Below are 19,166 nucleotides of genomic sequence, written 5' to 3'. Positions count from 1 at the left end.
GTTCACCAGGCGCTTTGGGGCTTTTGCAGCCACTGGTGAGCACCACACAGGCCCGGCTTTGTGAGCATCTCAGAGCTGGGCGTGGGGGGGCAAGGTAGACTGCAAAACGGGTTACCCTTCTCTGATCGAGCTTGTGTATCTGAGCTAACTGAAAAGGGCTGTAACAACAGAGTGCGTGGCTGACACAGTTGCGGAAGCGTGGGACTCTTGGTTTCTGGGTTGCGAGTTCAAGCCCCATGATGGGTGTAGAGATTACTTAATTAAAAAAAAAAAAAGACCTGGGACAGCAAACAGGCCAATTTGTGGGACTTTGTTTTACTTTGGTTGCCTCACACCTTCTTTCCATGGGAGAAAATAGCATTACAGCACAGAACATCATTCAGTGATGCTGCTGAGTTCAAATGCTGAGACAGGTTAAAGACAGAGAAAAGAAAAGGAGTCATCTATGAATTTCACTGTGACCATAAAGAAAAACAGGTGTGAGAGTAAGTCTGCTACTTGGATGCAGTGTCCTCATTCCATCTGGCAAATACATTTCCTACTGGTTTCTTCCATACATTTAATGGAGAGCAGAAACTTAGTTTAGCTGGTGACCTTTCAGGCTCTGATAAAGGGAAATGTCAAATGAACACATCAGTGAAGATCCAGTACAATCCAGATTCTGCCCTTTTTGTATAAGTATTTTCTTGATCTTCGATCCAAATCAGACTGGTTAGTCCTGGCTACCAATCGCTTCCACGGGCAGACGAAATATGTTTATATCTTCTGTGGCTGTAGGTGATACAAAGACAACATATTTTATACTGGACAAAATGCGTTTAGTAACAAATTACAAGACAATTCAAGGGGAAATGCACTTCTTAGTCATTTCCTGTGTTCGGGCCAGGTGGCTGGCTCGTTTCCCGCCCCCCTGCCCCCGTGGAGGTTGGCCACCTCTTCGTGAAGCCCAGCAGCGTGCATGCTCGGAGGGCCTGGGTGCACAGCACCCGACGGGTGGAGGCGAACCCTCTGCGCCACTCCGAGCTGGGGCGTTCCCCACTGGGCCAGCTCCTTCCTAATGTAGGACATGTCTTCTTACCATGGGGACAGTCACATCTGACCTAATACAGCTGGCAACATCTGAGAGAGCCGCTGAGGGTCAATATACCCTCACTTCCCAGCCTTCGTTTGCCCCGGGAGGAAAGTTAAGATGAGTGAACCAGAAGTGGAGACAACATACCACATACATCAGTTTGTGTCCACATCAGAGAACAAAGGAAAGGAAAAAGAAAAAGAAAACCTGAAGTCCAAATTACCATTCTGGGAGAGGACGCTCATACATGAGGACACACGCAGGTGGAGGACAGTCTTACAAAGCGTGAAGCCACTTTTCTAGGGCCTTGCCCATGGGCAGGTGCTCAGGAAGAATGTGTTCAGTGAGCACTCCCATCACGTTTGTTTGTTTGTTTTAAGTTTATTTATCGAGAGAGAGAACATGAATGAGTGGGGGAGGGGCAGAGAGCACCCTAGCAAGCTCTGCACTGTCAGCACGGAGCTTGATGTGGGGCTCGAACCCACGAACCATGAGATCGTGATCCGAGCCAAAGTCAGACACAACCAGTTGAGCCCCCAGATGCCCCCATCTTGTCTTTTTAATACCTGGCTACTGCCGCCCGTAGGTCTGCTGACAGCAAACAACATTAGCATTTCTTCAACAAGGGCAAGTAAACAGCCAGTTTTCACTTAACATCTTCAAGTTTTACTAAAAGCTATAAATTCTAGATTGCCTGACAAGTGCAAAGTTCTCACTTGGGTTGACTGATGCCAGCTGTGTTTATCTCAAGCAGCAGCTCTCGGTGCACCTTCCTTCTGTTCCCGGTCTCAATGACTCCTAGTTGCAGAGCGAGGTCCTGGAGGTTTGCCCAGCGGAGGGCCGCTGAAGGTGAGAACGGCAGCTTCCAAAATGGTGTCTGTTGAGATGCTTGGAGGACTCGGTTGGTTGAGTGTCCCACTCTAGATTTCAGCTCAAGTCATGATCTGAATGGTTCGTGAGTTCGACCCCCATGCCTGGCTCTATGCTGACAGTGTGGAGCCTGCTTGGGATTCTTTCTCTCTCTCAAAGTAAATAAACTTAAAAAAAAAAAAAAGCAAAATGGTATCTGCTAAGTGAGGGCCAACACCAATGATCGTATGTTTGTCCATCAAATATTTAGAATCCCATCTTTCTGTTAGTATTAAAATGCGTAACTGCAGTCAAACTATTCGGTTTCTACTAAAAAAACAGTTCAGATTTTGTGTATGTGTGTATTCCTAGAAGTGAGGTGGCCGTTGTTTTGTGTTTCTGAGGTATAGGAACATGCACTGTTTGCGTGTGCACGGAAGGAGTCGGTGTTGGTGCGTGCTGTGGAACGTTCACCGTAAGCACAGCTCACATCATCACTACAGTCACGGGATTTGTTCGGGTTCTCTTAGCAAGTTTCAAATATGCAATACAGTATTATTAACTGTAGTCCCCATACATCATGTATATGTTACATCCCCAGGACTTATACCTGGAGGTTTGTGCCTTTTGACCCTCTTTTCTTGCCACCACCCCTCCCCGCCTCAGGCAGCCACCCGTCTGTCTCTGTTGATGAGCGCTTTTTGCTTTGTCTTAGATTCCACATGTAAGTGAGATCATGCAGTATTTGTCTGAGTCTGACTTCGGTTAGCATAATGCCCTCAAGTTCTATCCAAGTTATTGCAAATGCCAGGATTTCTTTTTTTCTTACGGCTTTTTTTCTTATGGTATTCCATTATGTATATTACACCACATTTTCTTTATACGTTTATCCATCGATGGACACATCGATTGCCTTCATATCTTGGTTATTGTTAATTGTACTGTATTGAGTTTGGGGGTGCCTGTGTTTTTTAATTAGTGTTTTTGTTGTCTTTGGATAAATACCCAGAAAAGGAATTGCTGGATATGGTAGTTCTTTTGATTTTTTTTTTTGAGGAACTTCCACACTGTTTTCCATGGTGGCTGCACCAACTCACTTTCCCACCAACAGTGCCCACGGGCTCCACATCCTTACCAACATCTATTGCCTTTTTAGGAACAAGCATTCTAACAGGTGTGAGGTGATCTTCCATTGCAGTTTGATTTCATCTCCCTGATGACTGGTGACGCGGAGCACCTTTTCACAGACCCATTGGCCATCGTTATGCCCTCTCTGGAAAATGCCTGTTCGGAGCCTCTGCCTACTTTGTAATCAAAGTGTTTGGGTTTCTTCTCCAATGGAGACGTGGGTGTCCTCTATAGAGATTGGGTACTAACCCTTTATCAGAACTCTGAAGTTAGGTTCCCAGGGCAGCTCTTGACATTCCCCAGGTTTCTATGTATGAAACATAACCCCCTGTGGCAGAAGTAGTAAATGTAATTTGTAGAACAACTACTACGTCGTGTGGAACATTTAAGTTTCTCTTTTCTGTCAGAACCATGCATTAGCCCCTCAGGATTTTTCTCTTTTAGAAGGAAAGCCACACAGACATCTTGTGATTGCTCACAGGCCCTTGATTAGAGGTTTCCCTGTTGCTGCCTTAAGACCAAACACTGGAGGAAAAAATTACTGTGCTCCTACAGCTGTAGTCATGAACAGTTCAAAGGCCCTTCGAACAGCTCGACAGGTCCTTGCCAGCAATCTTAGCAGCCAAACCAACTCAAACTAGGAGGAAAAAACCCCTTCTTAAGGACCAGGATGCCAGCTGTGACCTCACAGGAAGGCTGGGCTCCCGGAGAGGCTGAGCCCTCCTCCTCCCCTTGGCACACAGTTCAGCTGTGAGCTTGCAGGGAATGGAGCCAGACTGCTCCCTGATCAAACAGAGAAAGAGCCAGAGGTACATCCCTCTGCCCACAGATGCCCCAGGATGGCTCCCCTCGGGCCGCACCTCTCTGAGACCCCGACTCTCCTCGCCCAGAGTGCTGCCCGCAGCAAGCAGGGTGGCGGGTGGGCCAGGAATGAGCACTGTGCTGGGGCAGCCGTGGTATCTGGGAGAAACAGGCTATTCTGGATGGAATATAGAAACCTAGGAGGGAACCAAGTTGGTAGGACTAGCTGGCTGGGAGGATCCACACAATCCATTTCTTTATCGTCGTTGACTCCTCTTTTCTGTCATAAAAACGTAAAGGAAGCACCGGAGAGGGCCGAGTGGGCTTCGGCGGGTCCCGTTCCCAGCCCCGTAGCCTTGCTCCTACTTGAACAGACTGTGATTCATGTCCTTCTAAGATCCAGGGAAGCCAATCACTATTTTGGCATTAGTACCCCCCCCCCGCCCCCACCAAAAGTAACCCTTCACTGTCCCCTCCTGCACAGTTTATGTTTGGATTTTCTAGTGAACTCCCGGCAGGAGCATGAATGGCAGCTTTAGGGCATTTGGTTCCTGAACATTAAGAAAAGTCAGATGGTTTTCCAATGAGTATGAAACCTTTCTGTCTCCTGAACAGAATAGTTTTCCGCGGTTGGGTCGCGTCTGGGACTGACTGACGAGGAGGAGCTGGAGAGGCTCCAGGAGACAGTAATGAAGATGATTAAAGGGCCGATGATGAAAGGTGGAAGGAGTCGGGGTCTCTTCACGGGAGGAGAGAGGGGCCGGCGACGTACTGGCAGCCCCCAAGCGCAGCCATGCAGGGTGCGCGCATGCGGGCCAGCTGTGCCCCAGCTGTGCGGAGGGGCGGGGGGGAGCGGAGACGGGCCACAGCTTCAGCAAGGGATTGCGGTTAGGCCGGTGGGATCCATGGCTCTCAAACTGGTTTGAGGGATGCAGAGCCACGAAATACTGATTTTTAAACTGAAAATATAAATCAGATCCCAACGTCTGTGCCAGCCTAATGAACGCTTAAGGGAAGATTATTGAATACAAACTGAAAACTGGGAAAATGCTGACTTCGGGAGATGAGCGGAACAGTCTGAGGAGCTCCGGTGATGGACCATGACCTCACGCCGGGGCCCAGGAGGCTGTCTCGGGTGCTCCGGGAAGAGGGTCCCTCCCACCCGAATCCCGGGGACAGTCTTCTTCCCACTGGCCCCGATTTATGTCTACACCTGGGAGAGGAGGAGGAGGTGGGGCCCGAGCCATCCAAACACCTCTGAGAACTACATGACCTGGAGACCGAGGGCACCCCGGGCCTGGCCCGTGGAGTTATTAGCTCACCATCCTCAGCTCTGAGTATCAGGAACTTCACTTTAGTTGGGTTTGAAAAAAGGACACGTTGTTTTAAAATGTTTTATTACAAAGCTTCTTTTAAAAAATGCTCAGCACGTTAACTCAAACTGGAATGACAAACGTTAGATGGCAGTTTGGGGCAAAGGCTGTGCCTTGTTATTTAAAAAAAAATGGGTACATCAATGCTCATTTTAACAACTGGCATAAAATCCCACTAATTGGCTAATAAAAACAGATACAAATACAGAACATTGAAAGTAATAACAATTCAAGTGCTGGGCTTTTTACAACAAGGGGATGTAAAGGAAAGAAAGGAAAATTCACTGCAAACCGGCCTGCTGACAGTATGTGTTAAGGTTTACCATTTAAACAAAGGAGATCAGAAGAAAAATAAAATGAAATAGGACGGCCAACTGCTACCCGCAGCATGGATTCGGCTGTTACATTTATTAAACTCTATCAAACACCTTACAAAGACGGGAGGCCACTATTTGTTACAAGTAATTCACAGAGAAGCCACTTGCCAGACAAGATGCCGCTCAAAAAAGGGCGGCTTCTTTTCATTTCCTTTTTATTTCAAACTTTTCCAGATCTTTGAGTTTTACTTAAAAGCTCATAGCTAGCAAAATATACAAGAAAGTTTAAACTAAAAAGTGTAAATTAAAAAAAAAATTTCAAGTTAAAAAAAAAGCAAATAGGAGATTGACCCTTTTGCACTGTTAAATAAAAGCTTCAGGAGAAAGAAAAAAAAAAGATGAAGACCGTGACAAAGAGGGACGTCTTCCAGGGAGCTCCCCGCTGGACGTGCGGCTGCAGGCTGGGGGCTCCTGGCAGGCAGACGGAGCCGGAGCCGAGTCACCGCGCTGGCCCAAGGTTACAGGTGGGGACGCTCTGGGAAGCGCACGTGGAGGAGGGCGGCTGCTCTGACTGTGAGCTTTCTCGGGGCTCTGTCTGCTCGGCCAGGAAACCTCTATGCTTGTTCTGGAACTTGGCTCTTGCAGTAGATGGAAGGGGGTTTGGCAGTGATTGTCTTTATGGATTAGCGTCTCTAGCGGTGACCTCAGGGTGAAGGTGGTGTCAATTCTCCATTGGGGTCCACTAGGCAAGCCCTGGAGACAGTCTGGGTTTTCAACAAGCTTCCATCTCCAGAAGAGGTCCCGGGGTCGCTGCCTTGGCTTTGCACGTTGGGAATGAGCTTCGTTTTCCACCTCAAGAGGGAACAAACGAAATGCTGTTAATGTGCATTCGTCACAGGCCTTTCACAGCACGTGTCTTGAGATCTCTGCATTTAGTAGTCCGCTTTGGTGACGGCCAGACGGCAGCCCTATGGCAGCTCGGACCACGTCGGAGAAATTTTGCTTTGGGCCCATGTGTGTACGCACGGGACAGGGAGCGCATCCCACACCCCGGGCGCCCAGGAAGCGCACCGGCTCTCCCAGCACTACGGTGCCCTGGCAGCCGTCCTTCTCATTAACGCCCCTCCTGTCAACGCTGTCCCTCAAGATGACTGAAGGCAACTGTGAAGAAACCATCTATATACGTAGGTAGCTACTGAAGAACAAAAACAAAAGGGGTGGAGAGGTCGGCACAGAATGCTACGGACGGAGGAGGCCTGCCATGTTCACTCACAGGAAGACAGGAAGTGAACACTGACCTGCCCCTGTTTAACAGGAGCACGCACACCACCGCATTCTGACATTTCAGTAGAGTACAGAGAGGAGCAAGGCAGAACCGGGCCTTTCCAAGGACAAAGGAGCAATGCCTGAACAAGTGGGGAAGGCACCCTGCACATTCCTATTTACACTGTATGTCTGCAGCACATATTTTCAAAGGTTTGGTCCAGGCTGCTGCTCCTGATGAGGAGTGGCCCTGCGGTCCTCGGCCAGGAGCTCCAGCAGCTGGAGACAAGTGCTAGGATCAGGAGGGACTGTTGGCTGACAGGCACCAACTGTCCGTCCCTTTGCTGGGATCCGTCCCTACCCCCCACTGCGGGCTCACTCCAAAATCATGAGCTGAAGACAGCGCCCCACTGTGTCCCTCCAGTCCCGACACATGGGGCAGCACCTGCAGCTCCCGGCTCACCAAGCTGTCCTTCCTTCCCCTCCCCTCCCCACCAGAGGGCCTCCTCCCGCTCCCTTCTTGAGCTGAGCACAGTCACAAACTGGGCCGCCTGGTGTGGCTGTTTACTGGGCGGATACTGTGCCTCCCTGGAAAGAATCTCAGCATCTCCTAATAAAGCCATTTATTTCCACAGCCTCACATCTTCCCACCGTTGTTTCATGATTTCAGTGTCCTCTTACAAATGCTCCCGCTTTCACAGATGCCCTCTGGACAACTGCAAACTGAAAGGTGGCCCTTCCCACTCAGGACACTCTCCTAGTTTGTATAACTGGTATCAGAGTCAATCGGCAGAGAATTTACCTTGCTTGTATCAAATGAGACAGACCGAATGCAGATGCTCCTTTAAAATACAGGACCATTGGGGCAGAGCAAGCCTTACCTTCAAATGGGAGAAATGGGGGCCTTACAGAGTTGCTCTATAGATATAAAACAGGTCAAATCACGATTCTTTTCAAGAAACCACAGGCATGAGGCTCCGGAGACTGGAGACTTCCCACATCTAAGGCTTCACGGGGGGCTGTGGCTGGGCCAGGCCAGGCGAGCCCCAGCACAGCCCAACCCACCAGTGAAGACGGTGCAATCAAAGCCGGCAATTACTGCTCTGGCTTCAAAGGCAGTGCGGCGAGGCCCATCCTACATATGTCAAAGCTTGGGCTCCCTCCACCGGGAGTCACCGTGTGGGCCATTTGTAGAGTGGGTTTGGAGGCCGCATAAGACACCTCCCAGAGACACCGCCCCTCCTGTGACCGCACCCCCCATCCAGCTGAAACCCATGAAGTTCTCTTGGACCGGACTCCAATCTTGACAAAAATATTCCACCAAACAGACGGAACCAGGAACTTGAAAGGGCAGAGTCACTTATGAAGAGCCCAAGGAGTGAAGGGGTAGCTGGAGATTTCATGACTGCATCTATTTCTGGGAAATAAACAGCACTAACTCACTAACTCGGAGGCATTAGGATTGTCTAGGCCTTGATGCAAAAGATGCAAGAAAGGACAAGGGGGGAGAAGGGATTCCTTCTCCATAAGCTCAAACACAAGATGCTACCGAAAGCTGATAATCCACCAGCAGCATCGTTGGGGTCCGCAGCCCAGTCCCCTGCCCCAGGCTGTCCCCCAGGGAAGGGGCCAAGGAAACAAGCCCATTCCTGAGGCTGAGGCTGAGGTGGAGGAGGGGAAGGTCCAGCCCAGGTGGGGGGGGGGGGGGGGGGGCCGGTCTGTAGGATCAACATGAGAAGACCTTCCCCTTGCATATCAAGTGATATCCTCTCCTTGCTCAGAAACACTGTGGAATACGAAAAGATGGGCTGGAATAAAAAGATCCTTCTCCCCCTCCCAAACGTTGCTGGTAAGGAGCAGGACCTTTAAAACGTTTTCAGTAATTACACAAAATTTGAGGAGAGAATATCAGAGATAACTTTTGCAAAAGGTAAACAGAGGCAGATTTTAATTGCAAAGAGTGCCCTAGAGCAGCACACCACACACCTCATGCCAACTGCCGCATCCCACTGCCCAGCCTTGGGGCAAACTGACAGAAGCCTGTTGTTCCAAGGCATGAACTCTCCCACTGCAGTGTCCTGCGGACGAAGCCAGACTTCTGGAGCAGGAGGCAAGCAGGACAGAGCTGCTCAGGCCTTGTCACTTTAGAGGACATTGAGGCCCCGGTCATTATATGACCAGTGCGTGGTGGCCCCTAGAGAGTACACATGCCTCTGGGTGTCTGTGGGTCACAGGCTCATGACTTTGTGACTCTGAGGTGGCCTTGTCTACAAGTTGGTGAGGGAGAAGGAAGGAAAACATGGCTTACTGAGCACTGCCCGGCCCGGGGACAAACGCTCTACACGCACAGCGTCACACGATCACAGCAGCACAGCAGCAGCACCCCCACCCCCAGAGTTCTGCCCATCTACAGAAACTGGGGGCCCTGTGAGGTTAAACAACGTGCCTAAGGTCACCTGACCTATAGATGGCAGGATTCACTGCTGAGCCCTATAGTATGTTCTTGGGGCTAGACTGTCATTCGCTTTCTTCTCTCCTGCCTACCATCCAACCATCCACCACCGTCCTTCCTGAGCACCGTGGGGGGAGGGGGGGGTGCTGCCTCTAGACCACTGCCCACCCCAGGCTATTTTGCTCTGTGAGAAAGCGGGATGCTAAAGAGAACAAGAGGCATAAGAAGTTAACTCTGAAGTTTAAATCTCCTCAGAGACTGCAAGAAGGACCTACAAACAAAAGCCGCTCCAGCCCCTCCAGACCCTCGTAAGCGAACATCACCCAGTATTTGAAAAAGAGGAGAGATGACACTGTGTGGTTAGGAAGGCCACCGCTGGGTGGTCTTCTGCAGCTGAGTGGGCCCTCAGTCCCGCACCGGGGACCAGGTAGTCTGCCAGCACAAGCCCTGAGGCCGTGAGGAGCCTGAGCTGGAGGAAGGGGGCCCCGTGCTGGGATTCAGGCTGAGTGCTCCGAGGCAGGGGCACTGAATCCCTGCGGAGCCTCCCCTGTGGCCGTTCAGAGTGGATCATCGGTGAAAGCAGACCTTGGCAGCGTTGGGAGGATTCTGAGGCAGGCCTGTAACTACTAATAAATCGCTCGAGGGGGATTTCTGGTTTCTATCTGCAGCTATTGGTTCCTTTCCGGGTGGGCCCTCTGTGTCCCCACTGTGAGCACACTGGTCAGGCTGGCAGGGCCCGCCTCCCCGGCATGTCTCCCGAGCTAGGCCCTTGCGACCACTGGAAACAATACAGATAGATTCTCTAAGATAGGTCGTAATGAGAGAGCCTCAAAACTGCACTTCACTTCTATCAGATGAAGTGCTTCAGGAGTACAGTACCTATGCAGCCTCACCACCTCCTTCCATCTCCAAACTCTTTATCCAAGCCACATTTCTCTGGACGTTCTCCTACACCAAAGAGCCACTTCACCTTCTAAAAATGAGGCAACAGGATCAGTGCATACTTTTTTTCTTTTCAAACCAAGGATTTCCACTGTTGAACATCTGTGTGTGTGTCTATGCACACGCAGCAACAGTGCACTGTGGGCTCACAGCAGAGCCTCAGGCATCGTCCTGGGCTGGGTGAACACTGGCTCCATCACACTACCAGGGTTATCTCGGGTGAATTACTCAAATATACCGAATCCCAGTTTCCTTATCTGTAAAATGGAAATAAGACGTCCCCATGCTCCATAAAGTGGATTGAAGGGATAAAAGACAATGTGTGTGGTCCCGGCATCAGAAGGGCACGATAAGGGTTCATTACTGCAGAGGGTGGAGACTGGGAGTTAAAGACAGATCTGGGTTCGAACCTGACCCTGCTGCCCCCCAGCTACGTGACGCTGGACAAGCCACCGGTGTGGAAGCAGCCCTGGACAGGCTCAAGAGTGGCACAGGGTGCCCTAAGCAGAGGCATCTAGCAGAGCAGCTGGGACACAATGTGTGGACCAGAAGCGTTCATTCCATTTCTGCTGCTCCAGCCTCTGCAGATTTGGGGGAGGAAGCAGGATTCATGCCATTTCTAGAGCTTCGGCTGGAAAGTTAAGACCAGTAGAGAATTCTGCAAAATGTCTTATGAAATATAAAATCTCTCTTATAAAACAGAGTATCTGCAGAAATAATGGTAATTGAGAAAAGGCATCCCAAAAGGGCAGCCAAAGAGATCTGTTGTGATATTCTTGAAGAACAGGCCTAAAGCTTTAGAAAATTTCAGGTTAGATATGAATTAAAATGTAAGCAAAAACATGAGCAGTATTGTTTCGGTGAAATGCCCTCATATTCCTCTCATTCCGCCAAGAAGACACAGGGACATCACTGAGGCTCAGGGACAGTTTTAAGCAGGCTCCCCTCGCTCACCGGGAGCTCACATAGCCAGCAGCCTCAGTTCTAAAGAACACAGCTGAGGAAAAGGAAGTGAAAAAAGCCTCAAGCTATCATGAGTCAAGCTATCATGGGTCATGATCAAGGAATTCATACACCCAGCACCCTTCCTTTAAAGAGCGCCCTCCGTTCGGCAACTCAGAGCCCATTTACTTTTAACCTCCAAATTATTCAAATAAGCTTTTTCTGGTTCTTGAATCCACACAACAGAGCAGAAGAACATATTACTTTAGGGGAGGGCAGAGTCTCAGACAGAAAAGGCAGGCACCAAAATGATAAAGGAGTAGATTGCTTAGCATCCCACATTATCTGCGGCCAGGGCAGCACTGAGTCCTTGCTATCACATACTTTATGTACCGTAGAGTAACAGCAGGAGGTACTAAGAAATATTTAATTTGAAGGAAAGAAGAGGAGGCTGCACTCAAGAGTTAAATGAATCACATGATTTGATACTTAAAGAGGGAAACCTAGAGTTCTCTGGGAAACCATTATCCAGAAGGGCTCATTTCTTCAACAGTTCCAGATGGGTCAGTGAGAAATCCGTTCTCTTTAAACCAAATTTGTCCAAAATAATTTTCTTATTCTGTAAACTCTTAAGTGCATTGATCTTAATTTCATGCTCTTCCACGCACAATGCTACATCTCACAAGTCCCAAGAGGGTTTAAACGAGCCTCTCCCCCTCCTATTAGTTGCTAACGGCACACGATCAACTTTGCGAGCCAGGGTCTATTTCCCTGTTTCAGTTTCCCAAGGCAACTTAAACACATTTCTAGCTCTTCTGACCACTGAAGAGGTGAAAAGACTGGACAGGAAGGACACTGCAGCACAGGAGGGATTTTACAAACTTGCACCACAGGGCTGACCATCTCCCCGTGTCTTCACCAGCGCACGGCTGCTGATCTAACACCCCGGCACCCGCTCACTGGGGAGCTGCGGCAGACGCCTGCTGGGTTGCTGCCTCGCTCCCCTCTTGATGAGCCCAACCCCAACACCCCCGCAGTGAGAGCAGTGTACCATACAGTGCGACTGTCCCCTCTGCGGATCGGGGACTGAGGCAGGAGTCTGACCCAGGCCAAGCTGACTGGAGTCCCTTCTCTAGAATGTGAATCAACATCTCTTTGGGAGGCTGACACTGTGACAACGTGAAGCTCGGGCGTTCTGGACGCGTGATCAAAGAACTGAGAAAGTCAGTCTACAGAAGGGAGAAGGAAGCAGTTTTTAGGGACAGATGTAAGAGCAGGAAAAGGCCATCTTCCATTCCTCTCTCCGGGTCATCTGCACTGTTGTCTGTGGCTTCCACAAGATGCCAGTGCATCCCCATTCTCCTCAGGCCAACAGGCGCTGTCTCTTCATGCCATCAAATGTTCCCATGCTCGGAGTCAGCACCGAGCGTCCTGAAGAATGGTCAGAGTTTGAAAACCTGCACCCCACACACCACTCGGGCTAGCCACACAGTGTCAGTCTGTAGACATCTCTTTCTCCTGGACCATGTGACCGGGCCTGCCCTTCCAGCCAGTCAGTTCCACTGAGACACATCATAGTCAAGTGTCCTTGCCTTGTGAATTCTTTACCAGGTTTCTACTAATCTGTGACAAGTTTGGCAGGAATTTGGGGACAAACGTAAGAAGAAGACAGACCCGAGCAGGCCACTGCCTCAGACAGGAACATGTCTAGGGAAGAGGCCATGTGAGAGCATCTCCAGACCATCAGAATCTCCATTTCCTAGGAGAGCAACAGACAAGACAAACGCCACACCAGCAGCCACCTGGCAAAATGTCAGGCAGGAAGTCCCCTGCTGGGTGGGGCCTCCTTTTTTTTTAATTCATTTTTTTTCCTTTTTGTTTATTGATTATAAGAGAGAGAGCATGAGCATATGCATGCAAGCAGCGCTGTGTCCTAAGGGGTGTCCCTGGCCTCACGGCAACCTGCTCCAGCCTTTAGGCCCCCTTCCCAAGAGCCCCGAACCCTCACACATCTCCTGATTATTGAGTAACAGTTCAAAGTGCATGACACACTTAGTGCCTAAGTGTGTGACAAAGAGAAGAAATGTGGAAAGCAGGACATTATTTTTTCTCTTTTCCACTTCCAAAACCTTACCTTTTACTCTGAGACTCTGAACAAGCCTAAAGCTTCTTGTTTCAGACTTTATTATTTTGTAGGAGTTTGGCTTTGCTTTCTAACTGGCCAGACCAACCAGAAGTGAACAGCCAGAGGCTTACAGGTACCTAATGACTCCATCTGCTCTCGAGGCACAGAACTCAGAGTCACGCTGAGGCACGAGTGGCAAGCTCAGTAGGGTGAGCATCCGAACCTGTACGGAACGTTCTCCATGAGACCACTGAACACCGACCACTCCCTGACTCCAAGAGGGCACGGGTTTGGAAAGACCTTCAGGCCTCAGTCCCACGGCCAGGCCCGAAGGTGGCTCCGGCCCTACTCTGCAGCTCCGTGAGGAGGCTGCCCAAGCACTGGTGGTTCTGGGCCCCCAGGCCTTAATAAATAGCCCACAGGCTCCCCACTATCACCCTCAAATCCAAAGCTAGAAAGAGGTTTTTTTTTTTTTTTAAAAGCTGTAAATCTGAGCACTGGGAAACTAACTAATACATTCTATACCGTACTAGAAATTACCTCTCCCACACACCTCTTGGCCCCCAGGGAAATAAAGGCTCATGTAAAAAAAAAAGAAAAAAAACAACCACCACATTTTAATCTCAGGTTAGCAAGTATATATGGTAGAGATTACACCAGAGTCAAAAACCTAAGTGTTTGTGAGTATGTCTGTATGTGGGTATCTGTGTGTATCTCTGTGTGTTTAAAAAGGTTTGCATTTTTTTAAAAGGTAGCTTGTTCTTTCTTTTAAACTAGCTCTTTGGTATTAGATAATCAAAAGAAATAGGTTGAGAGATCATAAAAATCTTTTCAGTCTATGTAATTTTAAGATGATGGGATTTTTGTATTCGGTAAAGTAAATATTAACAAGCCAATTTGTAAAGGTACGTTTTTAAGTTAGTAAACTTGGGGTGATAATTCTCTCCAGCTTTCCAAAAATTTTAATTCTTCTGTAAGTTCTATGAATCTTGATGAGGTCAGGAAAGAAGGGGTGTTCAGTATTTGATGAAAATCTCTGACTTCTGATAAACTCTTGAGATGCTACATATTCCAAATAAACTTGCACCAAAACACTGGAAATTCCCAGCAACTTGATCACTGTTCTATCAATTCCCCTCATGGTTACACAGCTCGAGGGTTACTTACTCCAGGAAGCCTTCCTCTATGTCACTCTGATGTAGATCCTTCTTGTTCTTATTTTAATACGATATATCCATCTCCTTTATAGCACAAAATGCATTATTTTATAATGATCTATCTGAATGTCTTTATCTTATGAAACTGAAAGCCCCTCCAGGAAGGGAGAGAGTCCATTTAGCAAGTACCCCCACTGCTTAGTGCTGTTTCCAACTTGCAGTGGTCCTCGCTGGATGTTTGCAGAATGCATGAAGAAATGATTGGCGTTTACAATAGTGGCCTACAGTTGGACACAGGAGAATGTGTGCAGGCTCATTCCCCGAGGTCCTAGACTTCCCGAATCCTACAAGTGACAGGTTAGTCCTAAAAACTAAAGATGAATTTGGCTTTTTTTGGAAGACCTCAGAGCTTGGGAATCACCTCTACCCTGAAAGAAAATCTTTCATGCAGCCCATTTCTAATTATCCTAAAAGTTGTTGCAAAGTGTTGAGACTAGGTTAATGCTCATTCGTTTCAAGTGGCTTCACCAGCGTGAATACGCAGTGCAAGTAGAAATACACGGGAAGATGGGCTGCGGCGGGGCGTCTGAGGAACTGTCAAAAGGCCAGTTTCTATGTTGGGCTGCATAACACAGCTCAATGGTATTTCTCCCAAAAAATGAAAGCACTAGATGAGACATATATATTTTAAGGAGCAGAAATACAAATTTTCAGAGCGCTTTTTTGTTTCCTGAGAAGAGATTTCCCTTCTTAAGTGGGGATATTTTCCCTACAGTTCACTGTCCTACACTGGTTCAGAGGCAGGAGGGTCCTCTGGCCTTTCTGCTCCCATGCATGGCCATCTGAGCTCCAAGGTCTAACTTAACAGCACTTTTCTTTTAGGACGCCAAGAGCGTGTTTAGTTTCACTGTGTACATAAGAGAAATAAACCCTCTCAAAAAATATCTTTATGTTGGAGTCACGATATCTTCTTCTCTAGGCGCTAGGTTCCCTTAGCTCTACCTCACTGAAATGGAGATCAGGAGAGATTTAGCTGATACTCAGCAACTTCCCTCCAAACTGAAACCAGTTGCCTGAGATTTCACACCGTGTTGTTGGCAGGATCAGCTCTAATCAAACAGTTTATGTGTCACGGGCTTGTTTCTAAGGTGAAGGCTGCACTAGTGTGGCTGTGAAGTCTGGCGAACAAGGGGCCATATGCTCTATCAGTGGAGAATCAAGTTCCCTAACTAGAGGCAATGCTCCTGAGGCCCGCGTGCTGGGTGGAGAAGCGGAGGCTGCAGATGAGCTATACAGGAACTGGAAAATAGCCACACTGTCTGTCATTTTCAAGATCATACAGGTGCTTTACTAAATTCTACAGAACCACTCACAGAATGACTATGAACCAGTAAATAAATATAAAGGAGACTTGAGTCTCTTCAACAACACTGGGAGGCAGCGCAGACCACGAAAGAGCAAAGCAGACCAGGGAGTAAGGCCCAGGACACAGGGTGTCTCAGAGGCCTAAGGACCCAGCACTTTCACCGGAGTGGGTAATCGGAAATCCACTGGCCTTAAAGGACATGCCCCAGGCCACGCAGTCAGGGAGGGGCTCCTCTCAGAGCCTGGATGGCCTCGTTCCCAGGCTCAGTGCTTTCCAAGGCACAATGTTCAGTTCCCCTGGTTGTTTCTCTGCCACTGCTCTGGTTTCCAAGGATAGCAGGTCATTACCGGGTTTCACCCTCTCAGAAGGGCCTTTCATGACCATCCCAGCCAGAGCAGATTCCCCCTCCAAGTCAGTCCTTGTTTTATTTTTATTATGGCACTACTTTCCTGTTTACTTTTTAATAACCACCCTCAGCAATCTGAGCACTACCAAAGCAGGGACTTTCTTTGCCTCACTCAACACTGTATTTCCAGGTCTTACGATGCTATCTGGCATTAGTTAGGTGCTCAGGAAGTGCTCAACATTGACTGAACAAGTCAACTACTACCCTTATGGGAGTTCCTGAATTCCTAAAACACAGGGGAAGGCGGACAGCAGGGATGGTATCAGTCCTGATTTCCTGAAATCTTTATGAATGCAAATCTTAGCTCCCCTCGGCTCTCCAGTTCTTATCAAATGACTGCCGGGCCGCCTTTGCAGAGGACAGTGTGGAAGACAGTGGCCCCAAAGGCTGTGGGACTGGCCCAACAACAAGGGAAACACTCAGGACTCTAATGGAAGGAACCCGACCAACTGCAGCAGCTGCTGAGAGGGGGGGGCGGGCAGGGCAAGGGGGCACTTTCGTTTTTCTGGGGGACAGAGTAGAAAGACCACTTTAACTTTTAGAAAAAAATACGAAAGTGACAGGAAAGCACAATGATAGCTGTGACATTAAGAAAAGATGTTTGCAATAAATCATAGGACAAAAATACACTTCGCCTAATCTAGCCTAAAATACTATATATTATGTTAGTCATTAAGGACACAAAACCAAACTCTGAAGTATAGACGCCTATTTTTACATGATTTTTAACAGAAACTGCATTAAAGATTTTGGTGCAAACAGAAGATGGAGTGAATCGATAAATGTCAGTCCTCAGCACGCTGCATTTGTGAGGGTGTTTGCATTTAGAAGCAGAGAACGGAAAGGCTGCTGTCTATACCTAAGGGCTCAGTGACTAAAAGGACAACATTCTTTAAAAAGAAAAAAAAGAATGCAAAATAAAATATGAAAGCATGTGTATATGGTTGCAACTAGAATCACCTCTCCTATGACACAGAGCCTGTGACTGTCCTCTCTGTGCTCTTAATGACCAAGCCGGGAGGCCAGCCCAGAAGAGGTCCTCCATAAATTGCCATTAAGTTGAAGTAAACACGGACACCTTCTGTGATAACTGGTTTGGGCCCCTGGTTTGGTCATCTGTATGAAGGGCAGATCCTCTTTTCAATCAGGGTAAAGGCTGCCACTCGGTATTAGAAGCATTTTGATACCAAACTAGAATGATGGTTTTGATATCAAACTAGAAAGAGCCTGTGGAATCTGAATGAAGATCATGAAATTCTCTCAGAGGAGAGGGCACCTGAGTTAGGTCTCAGTGACGGGAAGAGGGATGAAGGCAGGCACACCTGATAAACCACCACAGGCCCTAGGTGCAACTCCTGTTGTACAGCTGACTAAAATGAAGATTGCAAAGCTAAAGTAGATTGCCCCGTCAAACAGCTGACTGAAAATTTCTATTTGGCATCAAAATGTCTAGAACCTTCTCTGGGAAAGTCCCCTGAAACTTCAGCACCAAAATTAAGTTCTAAAAGATTAAGCAGGGGTGGGGCGGTGTCATCTGGTTCTAGCCAAGAACCAAGTATCTTCATGCTAATGCTCTCTTGTGAGAAACACCGCACATTTATCCCTTGCTCAGCAGAGGAAAACAGGCTTTCCAAGCGCAGGGACAGCACCTGCAGGGTATGTGGGGAACTGCTAATAATCCTGTTTGGACTGAGAGCAGGGCTCACAAGGCCTAGGCCGCAGATGAGCAAGAGTGACTGAAGGGAAAGCCCAGGACAGGGCAGAGGTAGACAGATCCACACTGAGTGGTTTGCAGTTCGTCAAATAAAAAGCACCGACCATTTTTAGGTTGGGAAGTGACACAGTCAACTTGTGTTTTTAGCAAATCCCCCCGGGAGCAACAAGGAAGATGAACCGGCCGAAAGGAAGCCTGGCGGCGGGAAAATTATGCAGAGGCTGTTCTCATAATCCAGACAGGAGGTTTGAGGACCTCAGCAAGGGCTGTGGCCATGATGAGTTAAGAGGAAAGATTCACCACAGGCCAAAAAGACCTGCAGGACCTGGGTGTGGGCTGCTGGAGAGGGAGCAGAATCAAACTAGCTCCTCTAGGAAGAGTTGTCACTGGGAAAGAGGTCAATGCACTGTGAATTCCAAGGTCAGCAAAACGAGGTCAGTTTACAAAGCCAGGTTCCCACCAGGGCTGGTGGTCAACTGGTCAAAAATATGGTCACTACAGTAAAAAAACAAAAATGAAAACAAAACAACAACATTACATATAAATACTCGACCAGGATCTAGCAATGGTTACAAATACAGAAAAGAGCCTCAAAGCAGAACAGAGCTACTCAAGTCCCCATGCCTTATTTTTAAATAACAGAAAAAAAAATACATAAAGCCCCTCTTTCTCACTAGAAACAAATATATTATTTTTAAGTATCTACATGTCATTTCAACTGAGAAGTCTCTAAGGAGCAGAAACTTCCGAGTCCTGGGCCGGAACGGGTCCAGGCGCCTCATGCACAGCCCTGGGCTTTCGGAGGAAAGAGGGCATTTTGCTGGCTGGTTCTGTCATTTGTCTTTTCAGCAGGCAGGTTTGCCACTGGTCAGTATGGAATGGTGAAGAGTTAGGGGAAGGGGAATGAAGAAAGATTAAAGGGGCAGAAGGGGAAGAAAAGAAGAGAGAAATGCATACCATATTGCAAAAACATAGCCGGTATAACAACCATCAGATGTTTTCAAAGCGCTAATTTGATTTTGGTGGGGTTTCCTCTTTAAAGGAGTAGTGTTGAATGCATCAGTATGAGCAAGAAGATTCACAAGCAAGTGCCTCTGTTTATAACTAACGTCAGCAATAGGACCAGAGAGTCGTTCTTACCATGTTTCAGATGTAGGCAGCTGTCATTCTTGGACCTGTACCTGCAGAAAATTGTGTCTTTAACAAATTTTTACTGAAGAAGTTTTTGTACATTCCAAACACGTAGTAGCTACAACATC

The 19,166-nt window shown here is 48.1% G+C and overlaps 1 protein-coding gene across 7 annotated transcripts in view; it reads right to left on the bottom strand.

The window, feature by feature from the left end:
- Nucleotides 1-295: 295 nt before the first annotated feature.
- The window catches only part of LEF1 (lymphoid enhancer binding factor 1), a 121,612-nt gene continuing 102,741 nt past the window's right edge, over nt 296-19,166 (bottom strand). For 3 of the 7 annotated variants that reach the window (XM_029942172.1, XM_029942150.1, XM_029942177.1), the window contains 2 exons: nt 19,048-19,088; nt 6,304-6,392 (listed from right to left, as the gene is read on the bottom strand). In XM_029942172.1, coding sequence (XP_029798032.1) covers nt 19,054-19,088 — 35 coding nt within the window. In that variant the 3' untranslated portion in view covers nt 6,304-6,392; nt 19,048-19,053. Of the gene's footprint in view, nt 772-5,230; nt 6,393-19,047; nt 19,089-19,166 lie in introns of those variants that run through there. The other 4 variants (XM_029942165.1, XM_029942140.1, XM_029942175.1 and 1 more) reach the window with 2 other exon arrangements.

The sequence above is a fragment of the Suricata suricatta genome, chromosome 1 (assembly GCF_006229205.1).
Source record: "Suricata suricatta isolate VVHF042 chromosome 1, meerkat_22Aug2017_6uvM2_HiC, whole genome shotgun sequence".
NCBI lineage: Eukaryota > Metazoa > Chordata > Mammalia > Carnivora > Herpestidae > Suricata > Suricata suricatta.
Note: the sequence above shows the minus strand (reverse complement) of the source record. Positions and strands in the feature narration are given on the sequence as shown.